Genomic DNA, 26,055 nt, shown 5'->3' on the forward strand with positions numbered 1-26,055 from the left:
TTTATTGAAATGAAAGCATGTGAGAAGTTTAGAGGGAAAAATCACTATTTGGTGGAGCTGTTAACAACTCATAGACATGTGAAATGTGACCCCGACTACACACTGCTTTTTGTAAGACGTTCAACTTTATTGTCATTGCACACAGAAAGCATCTAGTCAGAGTGAAAACAGTTAAATAGAAATAAAATATATACAAAGAAATGTATGTCTGGAAAAAGGTCAAATATGTACAGTTAAATATAAAAATAGAAATGAGGATAAAATGTAGAGGAGGAGGAAGATAGACATGATGGAGGAGGAAGCAGGAGAGAAGGGAGGAAAACTAAGTGGAGGAGGAATCATCACAGATCATTACAGTATGAAGAGGAAGAGAGCAGAGAAAGGGAAAAAGAAGGGATTAAAGTTAAAGATAAAGAGGGATTAGAGAAGAGAGAGAGAAGAAAGAGGTGGATGAGGAAGAGGAGAGGACAGAAGATGGCCAAGTAGTGAAGATGGAGAGGAAGGAAAAAAAGTGAAGAACAAATAGGAGGAAGAAGAGGGAGAAAGAAAGAGGAGAACAAATATTGAGGAGGAGAGGGATAGAAAGAAGAAGAGGAAGATGGGGGAGGAGGAGAGTGGCTAAAAGAATAAAAGGAGAGAAGACCGAAAGAGGAGGAGGGGGCAGCAGAGGGAGGAGGAGGAAGAGGAGGAGGAGGAGGAGGAGGAGGAGGAAGGAGCATCAGGAGGACACAGACAGACAGACAGACTGCCGGCGGATCACGGAGCCTCCGCCGCCGCCTCTGAGCCGCTGCAGCCGGACACAGAAGCAGCAGACACGGCCGCAGACACGGAGCCATGGCCGCTGAAGAGAGCCGATCCGCGGCCTGCACCGGCTCCAGCCTCCTGCAGCCGGTCAGCGAGATCACCAACCTGCCTCTGGATCAGGTAAGACCCACCGGGACACCGGAGGGGCCGAGCCCCGGAACCCCCCGGAACCCCGCCGCGGCCGCTCCGGAGCTCCGGGGCGGAGACCGGCTGCAGATAAACGGCGTTAAACCGACACGAGTGCAACAAAAAGCGGCCGTGTGACGAACACACCGGGCGGATCAGACCGCTGAATGAACGTCGGGTTTGTTCAAAATGGATGGAGGCCTCCGGTCTGCAGACACACATGAAGCAGATCCGGTCGGTGGAGCGTCGGTTGTTGTTTGATGGGATGCAGCGTGAGTGACAGTCTGGAGCTCAACTGTTTGTTCACATGTGATGATGAAACATGAAATCATGCAGTCTTCATGTTTCACAGCATCCTTTATGTTTCCTCTGAGCTTCCGGATCAGCTGGTGTCTGTCTGCAAACCCTGCAAGTAAAAGTATATAATAATACTCTCCACAAATATAAGTACTGCATTCAAATATAACTTAAAGTACAAACGCAGCATCAGCAAAATTCACTAAAAGTTAAAGTACTCATAAAGCAGAATGTTTCATATTTACTGAATATAAACTATTAACAACTTCCAGTAGAATCACATCATTAAAAGCTGCAACTAACAATTATTTATATTATTGATTAATGCTGATTATTTTCTTGATGAATCATTTAATTGAAGAACTGTAGAGCTGATGAAGACGTCTTCAATGAAGAGCTGCAACAAATGATCATTTTTTATTGATCGATTAATCTGTTATTAATCTGTTTGGACAATAAAACATCAGAAGAAGGTGAAAAGTATCCGTCACGTCATCCTGGAGTCCAACGTGACGTCTTCAGGTGTCGTATTTTATCCAACAAACCCCGAAATATTACATTTACAGTCATGTAAGATTCTCACATTTGTTTCCCTTAAATCAGCAACATTTTTTTTGTCATTTTCCTTTAAAAACGCAGCTGTTGACTCACATCACACTCATATTATCATCTTTACATTTACTTCCATCAGGTTTAAGGTTCTTGTTTTCAGATGTAGAGTCGTAGCAGCTCTGACCTCCTGATGCTTCCTCACGTCAGCAGCAGACCACTGAGGTCTCCTGACCAGTAAACCAGATGTGTAACATCTGTCGTCTCTGTTGACGCCTTTTAAAAAGCAGCTGAAGACTCATTTATTCAAACCGTCCTTCGTCTCCCCTCCTAGTGTCCAGTGGTTGTATTTCGTGTGTTTTTCTGTTGTTGTTTATGTTTTGTTTGTTTCTTATATTCTACTATTTCATGGTCTTATTTCTATAATAATTCTACTCCTGCTCTGTGAAAGCTGTTATATTAAATCAACTTTACTTACTAAAAAATGAGAAAAATAGTTGCTGATTTATAAGTTCCTGTTGATTGACTAATTGATTAATTAACTAATAGTTCCAGCTCTACTTCATACGCAGCTCAAAACTTTAAGATCCTCAGTTTACTGTCAAATATGATGAAGAAAAACAACAAATCATCACATCTGAGAAGCTGCAACCAGAGAACGATTGATCCGTTATTAAATCCTGCTACTCAGACATGAACTTCCTCTTTTTTTAATGTGCATCACATAATCAGAATAGTCTGTTCATGTTGAGACAAAGAAGCATAAAGTACCGACTCTACTCTGAAGACTTTAAACATCTGGAAATGAAATTGTTTACATGTCAGCATCATGAAGTATCTCACTCTGCGTCTTTCACGTGAAACTCAGAGTTAACAGAACCATGAAGGCTGATGTAACACAGAGAGAGTTGAACTTGTAACTGATAAAACTAATTACAGGAAGACTGTTGAGAATACAAAACAACATCAGGAAGGTTTAAAGTGACGAAAAAAACGACTGGACTCAGTCTCAGGTGTGTTGGATTAACAGGTCAGCAGACAGCAGGCTTGTTCTGAAAGTGAAGCTGCTGCTGTCGCCTGAAGTGATAATTAAAGCATCATAGAAAATGCTAAATGTCGTCGCACGAATAGAGAAATAGTCATAAAGTCACTGAACTGACTCTAACAAGTTTCATCCAAATGTAGAAAAAAAAATTAGGCAAATTTCCAGGAAATCATCAGTAGAAAATGTCCTGAATGTTTGTTTCCTTCCGCTGCTGCTGTTGTTGTGTGAATATCAGCAGATGAACAGCAGGTGGCGCTAATTCTCCAGCCTTTAAAGCAGAACACGAGTGGACGACTGAGACACATCACTGTTCACACAAACCCCCAGGAGCAGCGCCGGGCTGTGAGGCCAATCTGATATAGCGGCCAAACCGCGTAATTACAACGTCACATGACACTACTGGGCCCAAAAAGACTTTTTCCCGTAGACTTGCATTGTGAAAGAGACGTCTGTAAATCAGCTGATAATTTTTTCTGACTATCACAACCTCCAAAGTGACTCGTCTCACTACCAGGATCTGATCCGTTCGGTCCGAAAGCCTAAAAGAGCCGCACGATTGAATTGTTTTATCCCCGTTCATGTTAGCCGGAGGGCTAAACCGGAAGTAGCCACTACTGCGCTCGCTCTATGAGCCCGATGAACCCGGAAGATCCAGGTAATTTTATACGCAGAAGTCGAACTTTTTTGGCTTCATCATGGATGTATAAAGAGAACTGGATACAGGAACAGCGCCAGGCTTTGAAGCAACTTTGACATAGCGGCCAAACCGTGTAATTACAACGTCACATGAAACTGTTGGGCCCAAAAAGACTTTTTCCCGTAGACTTGCATTGTGAAAGAGACGTCCGTAAATCAGCAGATAAATTTTTCTGAGCGAAATGACTCGTCTCACTACCAGAATTTGATCCGTTCGTTTGATCCGTGAATTGTTTTATCCCCATTCAAGTTAGCCGGAGGGCTAAAAGCCACTAGTGCGCATGCTCTATGGGCCGCACAATGCGGAGGATCCGGTTACTTTCATACCCGGAAGTCGATTTTTTTTTTTTTTTTTTGCGTCATGTGCCACTGAGCAACATTCATTTGCATGAACGGGGCCCCGCCTCCGACGCCGTATCCAGTTCTCTTTATACATCCATGTGTTCACACCATGTGTCTATCAGGCGTCAGATGTGTTCCTACATCACGTCCACTAGACGGTCAACGAGCCCCACAAACAGTTATTACGTCAGTCTTATATGTTTCAGGAACTAATGTTCATGTTCAGACTGATCCAGCTTGTTGATGTTGGCGGGACAAAGTCATTTTGCGTTGACGTGCTGTCACCATAACAACCACCACGTCCTGCACTGACTGACGTGTTTTCCTGTTACGTTCTTGTCGGCGACGCATCAGGACACAAAGGAGAAGTGGTCACATGTGTCTCAGACCTCCTCAGGAAGCGGTTTGACTGATCAGATCATGATGTGTCTCGGTGGTCGTTTACACACACGAGATGTGAGGAAGGTTACAGTCTCCTCATCATCGCTCCACACGGATCTGATGTTTTTTAAGTTACATGATTCATGTTCGTCATCATTAAGGCCGTATTCAGACCAAATCAGGTGGTGCGGCGTTCAGCCGCAGGGTTGAGCGGAGGTGTGTGTGTGGGGGGGGTGTGGGCGTGTTTATTTGTAACCGCTGTGAAACAATCAGAAAATAACATTTTATTGATCCGATTCTCCAGCTTTCTCGTTACCAGCGCTCCCTCTCTTCATTCACTCTCTAGCTCGCTCGACCACAGCTGCGCTCTCTCGCTCTATTTCTCTCGTCTTTTTGTAAAACGAGTCGAGAAGCCGACAGCAAAGTCTGACTTTATTTTTAACTTCATCATATGAAGATAAACGTCCTCCGCTCATCCCAGTAGCGTCTTTGTGCTCCCTCATGGCAGAGTTTACTACTCTGATCAGTCTGATCTCCAGCTGTGATCGGCCACCGCAGCCTTCAGCCGCAGTGACGTCAGGTTGAGTTTCTCCAAAAGTTGACTCTGGCTCAACTTTCCGGCCGCAGTCCGGTGCGGCGCCGCAGCGGCCAAAACAGCTGCAGCCGAAACGCACAACCCCGATTCACTCCGTCTGGTTCCATCTGATCTGCTGTTAAATCATCAGAGATGTTCCACTCTGCTTTATTCTGCCAAACTGAACATGTGATTAAAAACAAACCTGTAAACGTGACGTCAACATGAAGTTTTATTATTAACAAAGAAAAGTTTCTGTTTACATTCAGAGTTTCTCACCATCAGCGTTTGATGAAGCTTTTCCTTCCTCATAAAACATTTACGAGCTGGTAGTATTTTAGTATTTTAGTATTGTTTACATCCGTGTTTGTCTCTCGGTGCCTGTAGATCTTTGAAATAGTGTGAAACCATCAACAGGAACATGAATCACATCACCTGATCAGAGGAAAACTGCTGCATAGAGCTGCCGGAGTCGCAGCTGAACACTGAACTGAGCGTTTCAGTCTGAACCTGATGAGAAGCAGCTGCAGATAAAAACAGGAAACATGAAGCAGTTTGTGTCTCATCGTTGTGTAAACGAACCTCCAGCAGCTCCTGAGCGGATCGATATGAATCACATGTTTTACCATAATTATAAATGTCGTCACATTTCAGTATCCAGATGTTCTGACTTCAGCCTCAGTAGTCTTAATATCCAGTAAGAAGACTGTAAACAGCTGAAACTCTTCATCACCATCATCACCATCAGCTGTTCCTGCCAGCTGTGTAACAGGTAGACGTCCTGCGCTGTGATTGGCTGTCAGCCAGGCCGGCCTCCTGGATCAGATGACATCATCACATCGTTTACTCCACAACTGCAGAGCGAGTAGATCACAAGAGCAGAGGCTTACTGGGTTTACTGGTGTGTTTACTGGTGTTTACTGGTGTGTTTACTGGTGTGTTTATTGGTGTTTACTGGTGTGTTTACTGGTGTTAACTGGGTTTACTAGTGTTTACTGGTGTGTTTATTGGTGTTAGCTGGGTTTACTGGTGTTTACTGGTGTGTTTACTGGGTGTACGTGTGTTTACTGGTGTTTACTGGTGTGTTTACTGGGTGTACGTGTGTTTACTGGTGTTTACTGGTGTGTTTACTGGGTGTACGTGTGTTTACTGGTGTTTACTGGTGTGTTTACTGGGTGTACGTGTGTTTACTGGTGTTTACTGGTGTGTTTACTGGGTGTACGTGTGTTTACTGGTGTGTTTACTGGTGTTAACTGGTGTGTTTACTGGGTTTACGTGTGTTTACTGGTGTGTTTACTGGTGTTTACTGGTGTGTTTACTGGGTGTACGTGTGTTTACTGGTGTTTACTGGTGTGTTTACTGGTGTTAACTGGGTTTACTGGTGTGTTTATTGGTGTTAGCTGGGTTTACTGGTGTTAACTGGTGTGTTTACTGGGTGTACGTGTGTTTACTGGTGTTTACTGGTGTGTTTATCGGTGTTAGCTGGGTTTACTGGTGTTAACTGGTGTGTTTATTGGCGTTAGCTGGGTTTACTGGTGTAAACTGGTGTTAACTGGTGTGTTTACTGGGTTTACGTGTGTTTACTGGTGTTTACTGGTGTGTTTACTGGTGTTAACTGGGTTTACTGGTGTTTACTGGTGTTAACTGGGTTTACTGGTGTTTACTGGTGTGTTTACTGGTGTTAACTGGGTTTACTGGTGTTTACTGGTGTGTTTACTGGTGTTAACTGGGTTTACTGGTGTTTACTGGTGTTAACTGGGTTTACTGGTGTTTACTGGTGTGTTTACTGGTGTTAACTGGGTTTACTGGTGTTAACTGGTGTGTTTACTGGTGTTAACTGGTGTGTTTACTGGTGTTAACTGGGTTTACGTGTGTTTACTGGTGTTTACTGGTGTTAACTGGGTTTACTGGTGTTAACTGGTGTGTTTACTGGTGTTAACTGGGTTTACGTGTGTTTACTAGTGTTTACTGGTGTTTACTGGGTTTACTGGTGACAGCAGACTCTGCTGGTAGTCTCACTATCTGTGAGTCTTGTAATCATTCAGTTTGTTTAGATGATTTGATTCCAAAAGATAAACAACTGAAACTAAAACATCAGTCGAGTAATCGATGAGTCAACATCCAGGAAATAAACTGATAACAGGTTTGATCATCTATTAATCAATTAAATCATTTATTAAAAATGTCGGTTCTGTAATGTGAAGATTCGCTGTTTGTCAGTCGGACAAAACAAGACGTTAAAAGACGTCGACATCATGAAAATAACCATCAGGCTGCTGATTAACATGTTGGATTAACGCGTCGCCTCAGTGAGACGCAGTTCAGCCTCTGACCAGTAGAGAGAGTCAGAGAGCAGATACAGTTCATGTTGTAGAGATGTGAGTTGTATTTTATATGTTAAAGGTTTTTAGCTGCATCACATATGAACTTTACAGGAGAAGGAGGAGATGTCATTTTAAGATTTATTTTAAAATATAATTGTTATAATAATCCATCCAACCAACCTTAAAACAACCTGCAGAGGATCTTTAAGACGTTAAGTGAACTTATAATTGTATCTTACTCCACATTTTAATTTCCACAGAAACGTGTAAAACTTTTCAGTTCACTGTGATCAAAAATCCATTTAGTGTTTCTGTCATTAATGATCTTTTTTACTGTGATGATGAGACTCCTGACAGGTTAGTTCAGGTCAATAAGTGACACTTTGGTCATATTTTGGACTCGTCGTTCACCTTATTCTGAGCTCGTTACTCTCAGCTCAGCTCTTAATTAACTAATTAACTCTGACGTCTCGTCTGTTACTTAACGATGAGCGTCGATGCTTCAGGGAGCAGACGGAGGAAACGGCAGCAGAGTGTCTGACTGTAAACGCTCAGTTTACAGGACGTCCATTATTAATGAGAAACACATCAACAAGCGTCGCCTGTTTCACTTTACAGCCGGATCAGATGTTACAACACAGCAAACAGTCCTCTGAGGCTCAGCTGCAACACAACAAACAGCCTGCAACACAACAAACAGTCTGCAACACAACAAACAGTCTGCAACACGACAAACAGCCTGAAACACAACAAACAGCCTGAAACACAACAAACAGTCTGCAACACAACAAACAGCCTGCAACACAACAAACAGTCCTCTGAGGCTCAGCTGCAACACAACAAACAGCCTGCAACACAACAAACAGTCTGCAACACAACAAACAGTCTGCAACACAACAAACAGCCTGCAACACAACAAACAGTCTGCAACACGACAAACAGCCTGAAACACAACAAACAGCCTGAAACACAACAAACAGTCTGCAACACAACAAACAGCCTGCAACACAACAAACAGTCCTCTGAGGCTCAGCTGCAACACAACAAACAGCCTGCAACACAACAAACAGTCCTCTGAGGCTCAGCTGCAACACAACAAACAGCCTGCAACACGACAAACATCTATTATCAATGAATTGTTGAGTAAAATGTCATAAAATCTGTTAATTAGATTAAATTTTAGTATATAAACAGTTAATAAATGTTTTATAAATCCATAATGTAGCTATGAGCACATATACGATATAAGTTTTTGTTTTTGTTTTTCCCAAAATATATTAATTCATTATTATTTTTTCCACTTAATAAAAGAAACAGAAGAAAAAAAGAGAATTTAGAGGATAAAACTGTTCAGCTCAACACAGACGAAGAAAAGAAAAACACTGAACATCCGTCACACATCGAATTATCACAATATCACAGCAACAACAGCTGGACGTCACTGTGTCTGATGGTTCATATAAAATCTCCAGTTACAATAACAAACACATTCATCCATTAACATCCATCAGCAGACTGAGACTGTAGCAGCCCGACAGGAAGTCACTTATTAATATAGTCACATATGAGCAAAACCAGGAGGAGAAACACTGGATCAGATTCAATGTTTCATGCAGGTTCACCAGTATTTTATAAGTTAGGACAGAAACACAGATGATGTTTAAGACTGTCAGGATTTATGGTAGCTTTACGTTTAGAGAGACGATCAGCTGATAAACACTCTGTAGTATTTGAGTTGTAGTTCTCTCACTAAATTACAGATTGTTTTTTCTGTCTCAGCTCTTTAGAACCAACATCAGAATAACCAGATTTAAGTCTTTATTCATGTTCAGTATTTATTATAACTCCTCATATGAAGACATATTTAATATCATCACAGCTGTGTTTAAATATATTGTCATTTATTATGTTTATACAGCAGCAAATAGATGAATAAACTCTTATATCTGCTGCGTTATAGTGAGTTATAAAGCAGTTATTAACTCTTTATAGACTGATTATTAATGATTAATAGGGGGACTTTAGTAAAGATAATTTAATATCTTTAATTTAAGTCTAAAGTCTAAAAACTCATTTTACAGTGATATAAAACTGAAAAAACTTTAAATGAGTCACAAGACTTTGACCTACAAATCTTGAATTTACATGTGTTTTCTATCTTTTATTGTTTTTGAGATATTAGAGTGTGAGTTTTAAAGTCTTTTCTTGCTCCTCCTGTGATTTTATAATGAGTGTGTATTGTGGAATGTTTCACAGCACTGAGGGAGTGACATCACCAGGAGCAGTTGGAGAGGAGGATTTTAGAGTACGCTTCTTGTGAAATATCCTCATAAATCCCATGACTTTGGCCAAATCTAACATTATAAATCATATTTTAGTAGGAAATTCCGTGGTGAATCCATTGATACAGGTTTGAAAGTGGTCAGACTTATAGTTTAGACGTCAGAAGCCTCTGTTTGACACAAAGTTCATGCCTCCCCATTGTTTTACATTGTAAGGTGTGATGTCGCACTGCAACTTTCAGGGCTTATAAAATCCAAACTGTTTGAGTTATTACAAAGTTTTTAACAACTTTTTTTCAGCATAGTGTCATAAGTCATCTATTAAAGTTTGAAGCCGATACCATTAACGCCGTCGGAGGAGGTAGAGTTTGTTTGGGGGCCAAAATTGGGGCAAAGTCTTATTTTGAAAGGCTAATTGCGGACTTCCTGTTGGATTTAGGTCAGGGGTGTCAGTGTATGATTTGTAGGTCTTGATGAGGCGAATAATTGAGTTTTGGTTTGATCTCTCTATGACATTCCTACGGGCCGTGGTGGCCATTTTAGTTACATAGGTGGCGCTAGAGAGCACATTTTGGCACTTTGGGGGTTAATTTTGACATTTTATCAAGTTTTTCACCAGACCTGATGTGCGTGCCAAATTTGGTGAGTTTTTAGCATGTTTAGGGGGTCAAATTTAGGGTTTAATTGGCGTAATAATAAAGAAAGAAAGAAAGAAACAAACACACGAAAAACAATAGGGTCCTCACCCTTAGGCAGAGGACCCTATTGTTTTACAGTAGTCCTCTGCCTTTTGGGCTCGGTCCCTAATAAATAAAATCTATTAGCAATCAGTTGTTAATCATCAAATATCCACCTGTCATGGTGTCAAATAATAAAACAGAGAACAGAAGTGAGAAAACATGATTAATGGAGTTTAATAAGAAGAAACACTGTGTGGTAATAAACTGCTATGAGGACGTTGATTTAACGAGGATCCTTCTGTTCTGGTCTCAGAAAAGCAGCAGAGTGAGTCTTCATCACAGCGAAGGTCGTCTTCTCTTCGCTGTTAATCTGCTGCTGTGAACTCAGTGACCTCTGCTGCAGGAAATGAAAACAGGTCACTGGACTCACCGATAAGAAGAATAATTACTGTGGTGCTTCTTCATCATCACTGCAGCTGAGTTAATAAAACAGCTCTGTGATGAGGAGAGCTGCAACAATTAGTTAATTAATCAATTAGTCAGTGTTGGAAAGTAACTGAGTACATTTAGTCAACTACTATATTTAAGTACAGTTTTAAGGTACTTGTACTTTACTTGAGTATTTCCATGTGATGCTACTTTCTACATTTCAGAGGGAAATATTGTACTTTCTACTCCACTACATTTATTTGACAGCTTTAGTTACTTTTCAGATGAAGATTTGACACAATGGATAATATAACAAGCTTTTAAAATACAACACATTGTTAAAGATGAAACCAGTGGTTTCCAACCTTTTTGTCTTTTGACGTCTTACAAAAAGCAGTGTGTAGTCGGGGTCACATTTCACATGTCTATGAGTTGTTAACAGCTCCACCAAATAGTGATTTTTCCCTCTAAACTTCTCACATGCTTTCATTTCAATAAATGTTCAAATGATCCAATATTTCAGCAAAAATCAAAAACGTCTTTGACTCTGGAAAATGAGAACAGACATTTTCACTATTTTCTGACATTTTATAGACGAACTGATTAACGGATTAGTCAAGAAAATAATCTGCAGATTCAGCAGTGAGACAATAGTACTTGATTCAAATGTCTGCTACCAAAAAACAGTATTGTGGACACATTTTAATACCAAATTAATCAAGTTAATACTTAGTATAACTTATCGCCTTCATGCCGTCTCGTCTTCATTTGATCTTGGACGGCGATATGTCGATATACTTAAAAATTTGGCAAACCTTGTGTTTACTTTGCAATCCCTTAAATGTATTCTCTAGCTCATAAAAACTCGCTGCCTTCTACGAGAGGAGGCACAATATTTCATGTGATATTCAATCGAGAGCATAAATTCACTGACTCATAATCAAACTGTTATTACTAACTTTTTTCTCCATGACACCTCCCGGCCTCCATATATTTACATTAGCCAGTCGTATTGCTAAGCTAGCAGGAGCTACATACCAGGACTTTACCAAAGAACGTTGAATTTCTGGTCTGTTGACATTCCTCCTTTACTTGTTCCCCAACAGATCTTTGTTAAATATTACAACCTTCACAATCAGCTATGAGTTCTCAACGTTCTGCTAGTTACAACCAAAAACAAGATGATTTCTTCATCATATATAAATTATTTTGTTTTCTTTTTCATCTAAAACCAAACAAGTAACATCCGTCACAGCGAAGAAAAGCTTTATTTAAAATAAAGTTCTGCATCTTCCAAAAATAGTGTCCTAAGTCCTCTTTCAATTAGAGATATTTTAGCGGGAAAGTTAGCCGTTAGCACGTTGAGATGATGATGATGACGATGATGGTTAACTGTTGGTATGTCAATGTTGAAAACAAGACCTTTAAAATAATTCAGTCAACTTTCAACATTTAAACTGTGACTGCTGTAAAAATGTTGTTTCCAAGTAGATTTTCAGCCATATGTAGTAGATATATGGAGAGTTTGATTTGTTATCTGGTCAAACTGCAGCTCATGAACAAGTTTAAAAAGCAGATTTTCAGGTTCTTTTCCTCTCCGTCACCTCTGGACTCTGGATATTTTTTACCAGGGACACTTTTGTCTGAAGTCATCTGTCTAACGGACGGCAGGTCGGAGCTCTCTGACTATAAATATCTTCTGAAGCTCTAATTTTAGCCGGCAGAGACGTCAGAGACCGAAACAGCAGGGAGGTGATGAAGAAGCTCAGACTGAGACTCACCTGGACTCTTAAACATGATCTCAGCTGCTTGCATTAATCTCCAGGTGTGTGTCTCTGTGTGCAGGTGAACTTTGTGGTCTGTCAGCTCTGTGCTCTGCTGTCGGCCTTCTGGTTTCGTCTCTTCCTCCATCCCAGTAAAACCAGTCCCTTCATCAGACACGTGGTGGCGACTCTGCTGGGACTCTACTTCGCTCTCTTCTGCTTCGGATGGTAAGATGTGATTAACGAGGCAGAAACCAGCATCAGTACAGTTAGAAAACACTTTTTATTGCCTGATATTCATTTTTTTTAGCTTAAATATTTTTTATAAGGAATCTTAAATGACGTTCTTTTGTTTTGTGGCATTTTACAGTGTAAAACAAACGTGTCGGCGCCCTCTGGTGGACAAACTCTGTAATGACCTCAAACATTTTTACTGTAATTTATCATAAATACAGATCAGATACAGGTTTTAGATTTATCATGAGGCTTTAGAAATAATACTTTGATTAAATGGATGAATTTCATATTAATATTAATTATTTCATGTTAACCGATCAGAGATATATGACACTATTATTATATATGATAATATTTATAAAGTTCTTAATTTAAATTGCTTGCTTCTTTTATGTCTTTTTCTGCTTTTTATGTGTATTTTTTTATTTTCAAGCTGTTTTGTGTTTACTTATTTTTGCATATGTTCAAAATATAAATAAACTGTGAAAAAATATATATAAATACAGCTCATGATTTTTAAATACTTTAATGAGAAAAGTAAAACGATTGTGTAAAATATCAACATGTTGATACATCCGTGTCTGTGTGGAAACAGGAAGCAGATTCACCATCATGTGAACAAACAGAACGTGACATCAGAACTTGATTATCGGTTAATCTGCAGAATATTTAGAGTCATCGTCTTTAAAATGTCAGAAAACGGTGAAAATGACCCGTATGACCTCTAAAGGCTCCAGCTGACGTCTTGTTTTGTTTGAACAACGGTTCAAAATCTAAAAGTTTTCATTTCATTGTCCAGAAAAACTTCAAATTGTCACATCTGAGAAGCTGCAACCAGCAAACATTTGGAATTTTTGCTTAAAAAAAATGACAAGAACAATTATTATTATTATCAAAACAGTTGCTGACTAATTTTCTTTTGATCAACTAATCGATTAATTGACTAATTGTTGCAGCTCACTAAATATATTGATGGCTGGAAGTATTATTCACATGCAAACAGGTGGCATTTCTGATAATATATAATATAACATGTGGCTGCATGACGTATATAACGGAGATTAAAAACAAGAAAAACACTCTTTGGTTAAAAGGTTTAATCCTGTTTGTTAAAATACTACAGAGATCAGCTGTTTTAAGAGATTACTGAACATTTTAAACTATATGTTTGTCTTTTTTTAAGAATTTCAGTAGGAACCAAAGAGTGAGAATAAAATGAAAATATATATAAAATAACCCCAAATTTATACTTTAAAATCCACTCCAGACTAAATATTATAAACAGTTATTATTGAAACCAGCAGAAATGAAGCTAATTTATATGAAATGTTGTGTCGGGTGTTCGGACCCTGATGTTCCTGTAGTTTACTAATGAAACTATATATCTGTGAGCTGTTTTTTTTTTAAAGATTTACGTCTTGAAATGTCTTCAGGAAGTAATGAGTTTGTAGCTGAAAGACACAGAGAGAGAAGTCAGAGTATCAAGATTCACTGACAATAACAAAAATATAGAATAACACCAGACTTGTATTATAGAAAGTAATAATAATAAAAGTATTGTGTCTGTTCTTCTTTGTGCTTGGAGGTGAATCTCTTTGCTTCCTGTGTTTTTGCAGGTACGCGCTTCACTTCCTGGTTCAGAGTGGACTCACCTACGGCATCATGATCCTGACCGGAGTCGAACACATGCACAAGTAAGTAGGATCACTGGTTCATGTGTTTCCGTGAGACAGATCAGATAAAACCAGTCTGACCAGACGGATCCGATGTGCTCAGACGGATCCACTGCAACATTAAAACTCCCAGAGGAAGAAGAAGAAGAAGAAGAAGAAGTCATTAATCAGTCCAGAGATAACGAGAAGCCTCTGACTGCAGACACATCCATTAAAGACAAAACAGACAGCTGATGGAAGCTTTTTATTACCTCTGATGATGATGATGATGATGAGGAGGAGGAGGAGGATGAAGAGTTCTGTTCTTTAAGGTTTGACATGAATGAATAGAAACACTAATAAACACAGTGATGCAGCTGATCACCAGAGCTGAAGGTGAAGCAACAATACTGCATGAGGTCATATGATACAAATCCTTATAGGAACAACAAGGCTACAATAACCATAAATAAAAACAAATAAATAATAAATAAATGCACAAACATACAAATGAATAAAATGAAACAAAATACCTTTACATGTGCAGAGGTCAATAGAAATGAGATAAACAGACAGATGACCAACAGAACAACAAAAATAATAAACAAAATCTTGTTGAACTGACTTTTAATGGAGACTGTTTGATAAAATGTGAACAAATCAGGTGTGAAACAGTGAAAGAGAACAGCAGCTCATCTGATGAGCTTTAACGGTCATATCGGTTCAAACAGGCCGAGATGTTGGTGTTGTTTTTGTTTGTTTGTTTGTTTGTTTTGTATGGACACAGAACCGACGGTGTCTGGGACAAAACAGCACAATCAGTAGAAGAAAAAAGCAGAGCTACAGTTGATGATGCTGAGAGACGACACTCAGACATCAGTCTGGCTCAGTGACATCTCAGAGACTGTGTGTTGTCGTGGAGATATCGAAGCGTCTCGTGTTCTCTGCTGGTCTGTGTGAGCGACGCTGATACTGAGGCAGTGATGTAACTGCAGACCTGCAGCTCCTCTGCCTTCATTAATCAGAGGTCACACAGATCAGACTGTCTGCAGAATAAATAATAAATGGAGACGTTAGTGAGCAAGGCAGCAACACCGCCGGTTCATCTCCCTCTGAGGCCTCTTCACAATAAAAGCCCTCCCGTGTCTTTTAATGTGAAGCAGCAGCAGCAACAGCAGTGGACACTAGCAGCACTTTTCTTTTTATTGTTATCATGAAACCAATCATGACTCATTACTGTCACCTGTTAACAGGTGAATGATCAGCTGACCTGTGTGTTTCAGATACTGCCTGCTGGTGGCGCTCAGCTACCTGAGTCTGTGTCAGATCACTCGAGTCTACGTCTTCGACTACGGCATGTACTCCGCCGACTTCACCGGGTGAGACTGCAGCAATGCTATTATCACGTTATTAATACGTTATTAACATGTTATCAACACTATCTACATATTAACATGTTATCGACATGTTATTTACATGTCATTAAAACATTATTAACACGTTTCAGCACATTATCATATATATTATAATGTGCTGATAAAATATTATCATATCATACATATAATAATGTTTATGTTTGGTCTGTTTCCTGCTCCTCTGCTCTCTCTTCAGACCCATGATGGTGATCACTCAGAAGATCACCAGCCTGGCGTTTGAAATCCACGACGGTGAGAAAACTCTGAAATAATCAGATAATCCGACTCGTGAAGTTTGGTTCCTTTAGGTGTCATTTAGGGAAAAAGTGACACCTACTCAGACAGAACATTAAACTGCCAAATGAGTGAAATCCAAGAAGAAGATGTTAGCCTAGCTTAGCACAAAGATTAGAAGCAGCTCCAGATTAACTCCACTGTCAAATAAACCAGCTGACTGCAGCATGGACTGCAGGTTAGCTTATTGGCTAAAAACATTTTATAGTATTTTAGCGGTTTTTATTCAGTTTGTCTTTTTTCTGGACAGGAATGGCACGGAAAGAGGAACATCTGACACCAGGACAGAAGATTTTGGCAATAAGGTTTGTTTTACTGTGTGGCTAAGACTCATGGGAAATGTAGTTCAGGAATGCTAACTGAGGTTAGAGCTAGTTTAAAAGGGGCTTGCAGACTTACTATACATACAGGTAGCAGGTAACAGTCAGTTTGCCTCAATCAACTGAAAGGAATCTTGGGAAATGTAGGCACCCTGTAGCTGCTACTTGTGGCCATAGAGGCCGCTGCTCAGCAGAAATTACAGAAATTGTTTTTGTGTAAACAAACTGCTTTAAGTCTCACAATTTAAAGGGTCACTCCCACCGAAAATAATAAATCTGAGCTTGAGGTTGAAGACAGCAGATGCCCAACTCCTGGAGTTTAAATCATAGACAGTATATAAATATGGACGTAGTTACCGTGACGACACCCGTTGGTTTCTGAAGAGCCGTCGCCATCTTGGCAGTGTGTGACGCTGCCTAACTCCCAGCCAATCAAAAATGGGCAAAGAGGCGGGCCAAATGGCTGAAACAAGCCACCTAGCGGCTGGCGGACCTGTCACTCAAAGCAGCCATGTCCTTCATTATGCAGAACTTTACGGCTTAATAAAATTTATACGGGTGAGTTATAAAAAAAGAGAGACCAAAACCGTTGTTTGTACCAGGCTGTAAACATGTTTATTTCTGCTGTAAAGTTGGGCATTTTAACATGGGGGTCTATGGAGATTGACTCGCTTTTGGAGCCTCAAGTGGTCGTTCGAGGAACTGCAGTTTTTTGGCACTTCCACATTGGCTTCATTTTTCAGCTCCAGAGGTTGCTGCTTGGTTCAAACGCGTGGCTGTCTACCTTGGTTAGGGTTAGGATGCATTATGGGAAATGTAGGATCCAGTGTTTTAGAGTTTAAGTCATAAAAGGGTCTAAAAGTCAGGACATGTCCACCTCTGCTGCACAGATTTACACCATTCCTTTTATATTCTGCATTTTGTGAGACCAAAAACTTTGTTACTGGAGTATCACTTTAATGTTTCATTATTTGTGTAATTTTTAAAACTAGAGGATTAGCTGCTCAAATAAACCTTTAATTAAGTGTGTAAACTAATTAATCATCACAAGCATCGTTTTCACCTTCAATTCGGTTTGTTAACTCTTGAAGTTAAAGATTCCAGCTCACTCCACCTGAATATGAAAGGTTTAGGGTTTATATGATCACAGTTTGGACTTGTTTCTAGTATAAAGCAGAAGTTCATACTGGTACCAGTCCTCCCAGTAAACTGCTCCAGTGTCTGTGTGCAGGAGGATGCCCAGTCTGCTCGAGTACTTCAGCTACAACTGTAACTTCATGGGGATCCTGGCCGGACCCACCTGCTCCTACAACGACTACATCGCCTTCATCGAGGGAGATCCCCGTCGCCATAGAGACCAGGAGGCCGACAGGAAGGTCAACGGCAAGCTGAGGCAGAGCGAACCCTCGCCGAACGTAGGTCACATGACCAGGACTAACCGGTTAGAAATGATCAAACACGGCGACTCATCGTGTCGTATCTCTTATTGTTGTGTCCTCAGATGGAGGTGGTGCGTAAAGTGGCCACCTCCTTCTTCTGCCTGCTGGTCTTTCTGTCGGTGTGTAAGGTTTTCCCCGTGGAGCGAAACATCGACGATGACTTCATCGCCAACACGCCGTTCTACGCTCAGGCGGTCTACCTGTACCTGTCCATGCTGACCACCAGACCCAAGTATTACTTCGTCTGGACGCTTGGTGGGTGCTGATTTGTTTTCATTTTGTTTTTCTTGTTGTAACACTGTTTTAAAAGGTACTATTCAAATTCAAGTTTATAATTATTGTTTTATTTCACCACATGTCCTCCTCTGTACTTCTCTGACTCCAGCTGACGCCATCAACAACGCCGCCGGCTTCGGCTTCAACGGCTACGACAGCGACGGCTCTCCTCGCTGGGACCTCATCTCCAACCTGAGGATCCTCAACATCGAGGTCAGGACCACCACCACAAACCGTTAACTGGTGTTATCGATGCTTCGCAGCTCTGCAGGCTGTCAGATCATCAAACGTCTCTGTTTTCTTTCAGTTTGCCACCAGCTTCAAGGTTTTCCTCGATAACTGGAACATTCAGACGGCACACTGGCTCAAAAGGTCTGAAGACTTCTGCTTTTACGGTCTAACTTTACTGTCTCAGTGATCAGAGATGACGATGAAAGTCAAGAAAATATTCAACATTAACGCTGCAGGTTTACAGAGACAGAGCTGGTTTAGTTACTTGTCTGTTCAATGAGTAAATTAAATATGAGTAAATATAAACTACCAACAAACCAACACGTCCAGTTTTATTACCAATAACCCAAATAAGTTGAACTTTTTCACACTGAGTATTACTAGGTCAGATTTTGGAGATGACTATTAAGGTAGATTTGTATTTGACTGACTGCTCGTGAACATGTGATTATGTACACTGCAGACTGCTGCCACCTGCTGGTTACCTGTAACAGATCACCTGCACAGGTGGAGGATTTGCTCAGGTTACAGTTTATAGAACCAAAGTCATCACAGATTATCTGATATTTACCTGCACACTCACACCACAAGATTACACAATAATGAAGCGCCACACATTATCAGACTCTGTGATTTTTGTTCAGGATCAGTTGAACCGTTTTTGAAACAGAAATATAAGCTTTGTGTTTGTGTGTGTGACCTCTGACCTCTGGTTGTCAGGGTGTGTTATGAGCGGTGCCCTTACCACCCGACAGCAGCCACTTTCATCCTGTCGGCCATGTGGCACGGAGCCTATCCAGGATACTACCTCACCTTCCTCACTGGCATCGTCATCACACTGGCTGCTAGAGCGGTGAGCTAGCTGCTAACTGTTAACCTGATAACTGTTAGCTGTTAGCTGATAAACATGCTGACTAACTGTTAGCTGTTAGCTTTTTATCCTGATAACTAACTGTTAGTTGATTAACCTGCTGACAAACTGTTAGCTGCTAGCTTATCAACTTGATAACTTTTAACTTTTAGCTGACAAGAGCATCAATCAACTGTGTCCCTCTTGGATTACTTACTGCAGTGCTACATGCTAACACATTAGCATAACAGTCTAATAAGTGATTGTTGGCTCTGTGCTAACACCGTAGCATGCTCCATGCTAACAGTTAACGCATGCTTACTGCTAACACAGTGGGTTTCATGCTAACGTCTTCAGGAATGTAAATGTTTAAATGTTATACAGATGTAAATGTGAATAAACTCTTTTAGGTCAGACACAACGTTCGGCCGCACTTCCTGCAGTCGCCGTCCCACAAACAGGTCTATGATGTCATCACGTGGGCGGCAACTCAGATCGCCATCTGCTACACTGTGGTGCCTTTCGTCCTGCTGTCCGTCGGTCCGTCACTTAAGTTTTACAGGTCAGTGCAATAGAGACAGACGAGGAGATAAATGTCTGTAATCACATTTTAACTAGCAGAATTAAGTCAATCTCACCAGTTGATGTTAAACCACAGTGAATGTTTGATATTTCTGTTTTTATGCCTGGTTTGTTCATACAGTGGTAATTATGATCTTCTGATTGTGAAAAAGTTCAGTACAGGTTAACGCTGTGCCCTAATCAGTCAGGTTTAACTTGGGTTTAACTTGCGTGTCAGGTTTAACTTTGTCTGTCAGGATTAAGTCCGGCTTAACTTTGTGCTGGATAAGGGCTAATTCAGGTTTAACTTATTTTCAGGTTTAACTGCACTTTAACATTGCTTCAGTCAGGTTTAACCTAGATTTATCCTTGTATTAGTCTAGTGTGTTAACTCAGGATGACTTTGTGTCAGTCAGGTTTGACTTTGCGCTACTCAGGTTTAATTCCAGTTTAACTTTGTCTGTCAGGATTAACTCTTTCACTTTGTGTTGGATAAGGGTCAATTCAGGTTAACTCAGTCAGGTTTATCCTTGTATCAGTTATATTTAGCTTTGTGTCCGTTGAGTTAAACTCAACGGACAAAAACTCAACGGACAAACTTAACTGCTGCTTTTCAAATCAACACCCTAGAGGTAATAATCACTGAAGAATTGGAGGTAAAACAATACATTAATGTCTGGAATGCAAACAAACATGGCTCCCGGCCTCACTTAAATCCATCATTAAGGGAACGGAACCCTAATTCAGTGCTGTTTAGGTCATTTTACCAACACATCACCAACTATAATGTTGGGTAAATATTCATTCAGTGTGTCAAAATTACACTTTGACTCTTCATTTAGAGGTATTTGATAGTGAGAAGGATTGGCAGTTGTAAACATGGGAACCTTTCCTCACCGCTAACATCTCTCCTCATCGGCACCTCTTTTCTCTGCAGGTCCTGGTACTTCAGCCTCCATATCGGCTGTGTTCTGCTGGCTGTGGCGTTGCCGGTCAAACCGAGACATCTCCGCCTGAAAGACCAGCAGAAGAACCTTCTCCAACACCCAGTCCAGCGCCATCTGGAGGCTACAGACAGCAAATGCAGCCAAAAGGAGAAAACCACATGAGGTGGAGGACAGAAGACAGACTCTTTTGACATTGTTTTACCATCAACTTGTATAGAAAGAAAAGGAGGTGAACCATATCAAAGAGACCTTCCTCCTGTCTGCGGTGTGCGATCGCCATGACACCAAGTTAAATTATTATCTGGATTCATGGGACAATGAATGGATGGTGTCTTACCTGATGAAGTGTTTTCTCACTAAACTGATTCTTTGCGAGGAGGTGCGACTGCCAGGACGGCATTTTGACTCTGAAAACCAACACAAGTGAACATATCTGGGTGATAACGTCTGACGGCTCGGTGATGATGGCTGATATATAAATACATATATACTGTAACTTTATATGGATGAAGCAGCTGTATGTGGAACAATACAAACTGCCCTGAGCTGCCGTGTTCACCTGTGTAGTGTTAAACTGACTTGATTTTTCTTTCTGGTCAGAAAGCTGCTGACTGCTGCCTGTCCATGTGCAGAAATGAATGAATGAAGGGATGAATTGGGGGAATCGACCGAATGGATGAATAAACGAGTGCATGAAAGCAGAGTAAAGAAAAGTGCAGTCTATGAAATGACAGGATGATGAGGTGGAAGTGTGAGGTGAATGAGCAGGCCAGTGAGTTAGTGCATTAAAAAAAACTAAGGAGTTAATGAATGAAACAAAGAAGCAGAAGAAGATTAATGATGTTTTCTCCTCCACATTCCTCCCAGACTGTCTAATTTCACGGACTGACAGTCATCGTGTTATATTTAAGTATTGGCTATGAAACCACACCACCACAGTATTCATATTCTGGGAAAGTGCCAATGATAACTCCACTCAGTCGCCTTAGTTGTTTTTTGTTTTGTTTTTTTACAAGAAAAAGAACGTTGTGAGGGCGTTGTGTTTACATTTGTAGATGTCAGTCTTTGTCCAGTTGTTATTTATGTGATTTATGTAATTCCAACAGATGTGTGGTTTTTGATGTAAGATGTGTGAAGATTCATCTTGAAGAAAGGGAAAATATTTAGCAAGACTTTAGGAAATTAACTCAAACTCTCTCAAATTCAAATTCCATGATGTGAACTGAAAAACTGCTCAGATCAACAGCAGGAAGTCAACCTGACATTTTCACCTGTGTCTCATTGCATGGTTACGAAGCTTGGTTCAGGTTTAGTTTAGAAGCTAAACGAGACAAACAAAACTGTTTAGGTCACGTTAGCTAACAGGGCAGTTAAGCAGCAAAAACAGTTGATACAGCGATTGGTTCAGTTTAGCAGCTTTACTGTTTGGGTTAGCTAACAGCTCAGTGAGAAAGCTAAATCCGTTTGGTTGAGTTTATCTAATTGGGCAGTTTAGCAGGTAGAATAGTTTGTGTCAGGTTAGCTGGCAGTTTATTGTTGAAGATAAAACAGTTGGCTTAGGTTAGCTAAGGGTTCCGCTTAGATAATAAACCTTGGTTTAGGGTTAGCTAACAACTCAGAGTAGAAGATAAACTAGTTGGTTCAAGTTAGCAAATGGTTCAGTTTAGCTAAAAGAGATACAGGTTAGCTAACAGCTCAGTGCAGAACCCAGTCGATTCACATTGGTTCAATTCAGCAGCAAACAGGTTTATTTGGCTAAATTCTCTTTAGCAACTAAAAATAAAAATCTGCACCATCTTTCTTTAGTAATGTCTTTAAACATGACACTTTATGCCATACTAGAACCAACATTGCATGGTTATGTCGGGTTATGTAGCCTAAGTTCAGTTCAACTCTACTTTTGTCTCTTTCTGACGTCCTGATTCGTCCCACACATCTTGAAGGAAATTAGTGTGGGGAAAAAAGGACATAAAACTGTTGGGATCCAGTATTACTTTCCACCAAAAGCTACTTCATGTTTGTAGTCGTGTCTCCTTCACTAAACAAGAAAAACACATCTTCCTGTGTGAAATTCCATATTTGTATTTTTAACATTGTGTTTGTTTCTTGAAATTTCATGAGACCTGGTTAGGATGTGACAGTGCTGATAATTACAGAGGTTGATTGTTTGAGATGACACACAACATTTAATGTTCTCGCACTGAACCAGCCACATATGTGTAGGTTTGATATGGACAATGTATTTGTTTTTTTTGTAAATTATGTGATTAAACCTTGATTTGTTTTTGACACTCGACATCACGTGTGTGTTTTTCTGTGGCTGTTGATGCTTCGACAGGGCTGCTGCTTCTGTGGTCACCAGAGCTAAAACATGGGTATGGGAGGGGTTGTGATGGTCTGACAGCTCAGGAAGGGGACACGTGGTTCAGCCCAAACTGTTTTTAGATGATGGGTTGGGACTGCTGGCCCTGACTGAGGTCATGGTCAGACGGTGGAAGGAACACTCTGAACACTCCCCAGGGGCGGATTTAGTGATTAGGGGCTGCAGGCAAACTCTGTCTCGCTTTATTTTCACCCTTCCTCTTACTGGGAATGTTGGTATTAGCAGTGGTAGAAGAAATACTCCTTTTTCTTAAGTAAAACTATTAAAAAACACTAATTTAGTTATTTTTACTTAAAGTGAAGAGTGAAAGAGAGGTTTTATCAGCACAATGTACTTATATTTACTCAACTTGTGTTCAAGCTTATTTTAATTATTATATTTTGTGAGTGTTTGGCTTCCTGTTGATATAATATAGAGTTGGGATGAAGCTTTGGACTTTTTCTCTGGTGTGGTGGTGAGCAGTAGAACAGGAAGATAAGGCCTGATAAGCTGCCAGCTCTTTGCACTTTGAGCCGTAATAAACTAATGAATTCCTGAGGAGTTCCTCCTCTGACGCTTCGGTCCTCCGTTAATAAATAATTATATTTAACCCTCAGACAGAGAGATAAACCACATACAGATCAGAATCATTTTCAGGATTCGTGGTTAAAGAACTGCTGCTTCACTAAACTTTTGTACAGGAAACATCCAAGACTGTGGATGATTCCTAAACGTTGTTTCAGCCATGCAGCTGTAGGTCGGTCGGTCTGTCAATCCACTACTTTGGTCTATATGTATTGTCATTGTGAGTGTGCTAGCTGAAGTTAGCATTTAGCTCTGCTGTGCAGCCTCACAGAGCCACTAGTGGCTGCAGACTCGATCTTGTATCTGTGCGTTAGTGATACAGCCAGAGGAGGTTAGCCTATTAGCTTCGACTGCAGAGCTAATGCTAAAGCTGTAATAAAGATGACTGTTAACATATTGTATTTTGTTGATTTAATATACATTTACAAAAATGTACAAACCAGTTTGGGAGTTACGCATAGAGCTGAAATGATCAGTTGACTAATTGATTAGTTGATTGACAGAAAAAATGAGTGGCAACTACATTTTTTTATAATTCATTAATCATTAGTCATTTTTCTAACAGGAAACACTATCCCTCTCCAGTCACTCACTTCTGATGATTTGCTGCTTTTCTTTGTCTATTTCAATAATAAACTCAGTGGTGGAAGAAGTACGTAGTACTAAAGTAAAACTAGTGATACCACAATGAAAAAATATTCAATTACAATAAAAGTCCTGCATTCAAAAGCTTATTTTACAATAGTTTTATTATTACATTATTATAATTGTTGTGATTATTGCAATTACCTCAACTGTGAATATACATATTTATGAATAAACTGAATATTTTGAGGCTTTTGAGGCGCGTTGGTTGCGGGCTTTAAATAGTGTTATGTATTTTCTAACATTTTATAGACAAATGAATCGTTAAAGTGATCAGGTGATTGCGGAAATACTGCAGTAAAACTTTCAAAATAAGTGATCAAGTGAAATAATAACATTTATAAACAGAAATCAGCTAACGCAAACATTCAGTCTGATTATAATACATGTCTGGGTGACTATCAGGCTGCTGTTGAAGGTCAGGGAGAGCAGAATAATCTTGAAAACAGCGGATTCTCTTGTAAAGCAGGTTGGATTATTTATGAAAACAGCGTATGCCTTTATTTTGGCAGCTGTGACCGGAAGCGTAGGAGTGATTGTGGCGCGCTTCACGCAGCGGCGGGCTGTGATTGGTTGACTGGCTGTCTCTTCGCTTGTTGTTCAGATCAAGATGGCTGCTGTTGTTCGGGATGGAGAGTGAGCCCGGGCTGTCATCCGAACACAGGCCGAGAAAACGGACTTAAACCCGGACAACGAGCGAACGAATCCTCGCTGGACCCGAAGCCGGTCCGGTTAAACCGACTTTAATTCTCTTCTGAAGGTAAAGACGTTTTTCTTCCTGCCGTTTTTTTTAACCGTCAGCATCCTTTTCTGTCATCGATTAACACTGATTGACACTTGTCACGGCGCCGGATCGATCAGAACAAATCAGTGTAACGGTTATATGTTTGATCGGTTTATATGAATATATGAGAGATAAACGCTTTAATAAGATTATTTGACGGTTAATTTAATTTCCTTTTCCGTGTTTCGGCTGCTCGCTGAATGAGTGAATCTGTGACAGCATGAAGGTTATTCGGGTTATTGATATAATATCAGTTATATAATGTTTTCCTGATACACAGTGAGCGATATGTGCTAAAACAACAATAACCGACCCGGTAATTACATTTGATAAGGTTGTTAACGTTAATAACGGACAGGGCGTGGCTTAACGGTAAGGTCATTTATATTCAAGCAACGGACGAGCTGAGTTCAACCTGAAGAAGTTAATATATAACAATTTATTACAGAGAAATCAGCGTCTGAATAATGAAGCACTCTGTTTATATAACTGTATATATATATTATATATATATTAGAGCTGGAGTGATTCATTGATTAGTTGCCAATAATTTTGATAAGTGATTCATCGTTTTTATTATTATTATTATTATTTATTCTCTGATTCCAGCCTCTCAATTTATTTACAGATGTGAATATTTTCCTCTGTGACAGTAAACTGAATATCTTATCATTGGTCATTTTATGGACCAAACAACTAATTGATTAATGGAGAAAATAATTGGTGATTAAAAGCTCTGATTTATATATACATATATAAAATATATATTATATCTGAACAAAATGTGCAAAAATTATTGAGTAAATTCAAAATGTTAAATATGATTCAATATTCTTGACTGTAACTATTTTGATAATCAATTATTTAACTAGTTGTTTAAGTAAATTGTCTAAAACTCAGTTTCAACCGTCTTAACTGTGATTATTTGTCGTCTGTGATAATAAACGACATATTTTTAGATAATTTGAACTAAACGAGACATTTTGAACACGTCAGCTGTGATGTGCATTTTGAATATTTTCCACATTTTATGGACCAAATGAGAATCGATCAGTTTAGAAAATAATAAACAAATGAAAAGATAATGAAAATAATTGTTAGTTGATATAATCTTATATTAAAAGTATCAAATTATCATCAAATCAGAGTCACATTGGAATAATAT

At 39.8% G+C, this 26,055-nt stretch overlaps 2 protein-coding genes and 1 long non-coding RNA gene across 3 annotated transcripts in view; 2 read left to right on the forward strand and 1 right to left on the reverse strand.

Annotated features, from left to right (window-relative positions):
* Window positions 1-708: 708 nt before the first annotated feature.
* mboat2b (membrane bound O-acyltransferase domain containing 2b) lies at window positions 709-22,810 on the forward strand. The gene is made up of 13 exons (XM_042389737.1): window positions 709-924; window positions 12,375-12,520; window positions 14,146-14,223; window positions 15,465-15,560; window positions 15,793-15,848; window positions 16,141-16,195; window positions 17,442-17,625; window positions 17,712-17,904; window positions 18,035-18,138; window positions 18,233-18,297; window positions 18,877-19,009; window positions 19,417-19,568; window positions 20,505-22,810. The coding sequence occupies exons 1-13, from the start codon at window positions 835-837 to the stop codon at window positions 20,674-20,676; spliced, it is 1,524 nt and encodes a 507-aa protein (XP_042245671.1). The 5' UTR covers window positions 709-834; the 3' UTR covers window positions 20,677-22,810.
* LOC121881959 lies at window positions 10,319-12,436 on the reverse strand. The gene is made up of 2 exons (XR_006091962.1): window positions 12,311-12,436; window positions 10,319-10,497 (listed from the first exon to the last, which is right to left on the reverse strand). It is a non-coding gene; the product is annotated as an uncharacterized LOC121881959 (long non-coding RNA).
* Window positions 22,811-24,681: 1,871 nt separating the features above from the next.
* The window catches only part of kidins220b (kinase D-interacting substrate 220b), a 29,357-nt gene continuing 27,983 nt past the window's right edge, over window positions 24,682-26,055 (forward strand). The window contains exon 1 of the mRNA XM_042389665.1: window positions 24,682-24,866. The gene's annotated coding sequence lies outside the window, so the exon portion shown is untranslated. The remainder of the gene's footprint in view (window positions 24,867-26,055) is intronic.

Source organism: Thunnus maccoyii, chromosome 17 (genome assembly GCF_910596095.1).
Source record: "Thunnus maccoyii chromosome 17, fThuMac1.1, whole genome shotgun sequence".
Taxonomy (NCBI): domain Eukaryota; kingdom Metazoa; phylum Chordata; class Actinopteri; order Scombriformes; family Scombridae; genus Thunnus; species Thunnus maccoyii.

Coding starts and splice junctions, on each gene's coding strand:
- mboat2b (XM_042389737.1), top strand. CDS start 835: ATGGCCGCTGAAGAGAGCCGATCCGCGGCCTGCACCGGCTCCAGCCTC. Junction 17,905..18,034: donor TTACTTCGTCTGGACGCTTG/GTGGGTGCTGAT, acceptor CTCTGACTCCAG/CTGACGCCATCAACAACGCC. Junction 19,569..20,504: donor CCGTCACTTAAGTTTTACAG/GTCAGTGCAATA, acceptor TTTTCTCTGCAG/GTCCTGGTACTTCAGCCTCC.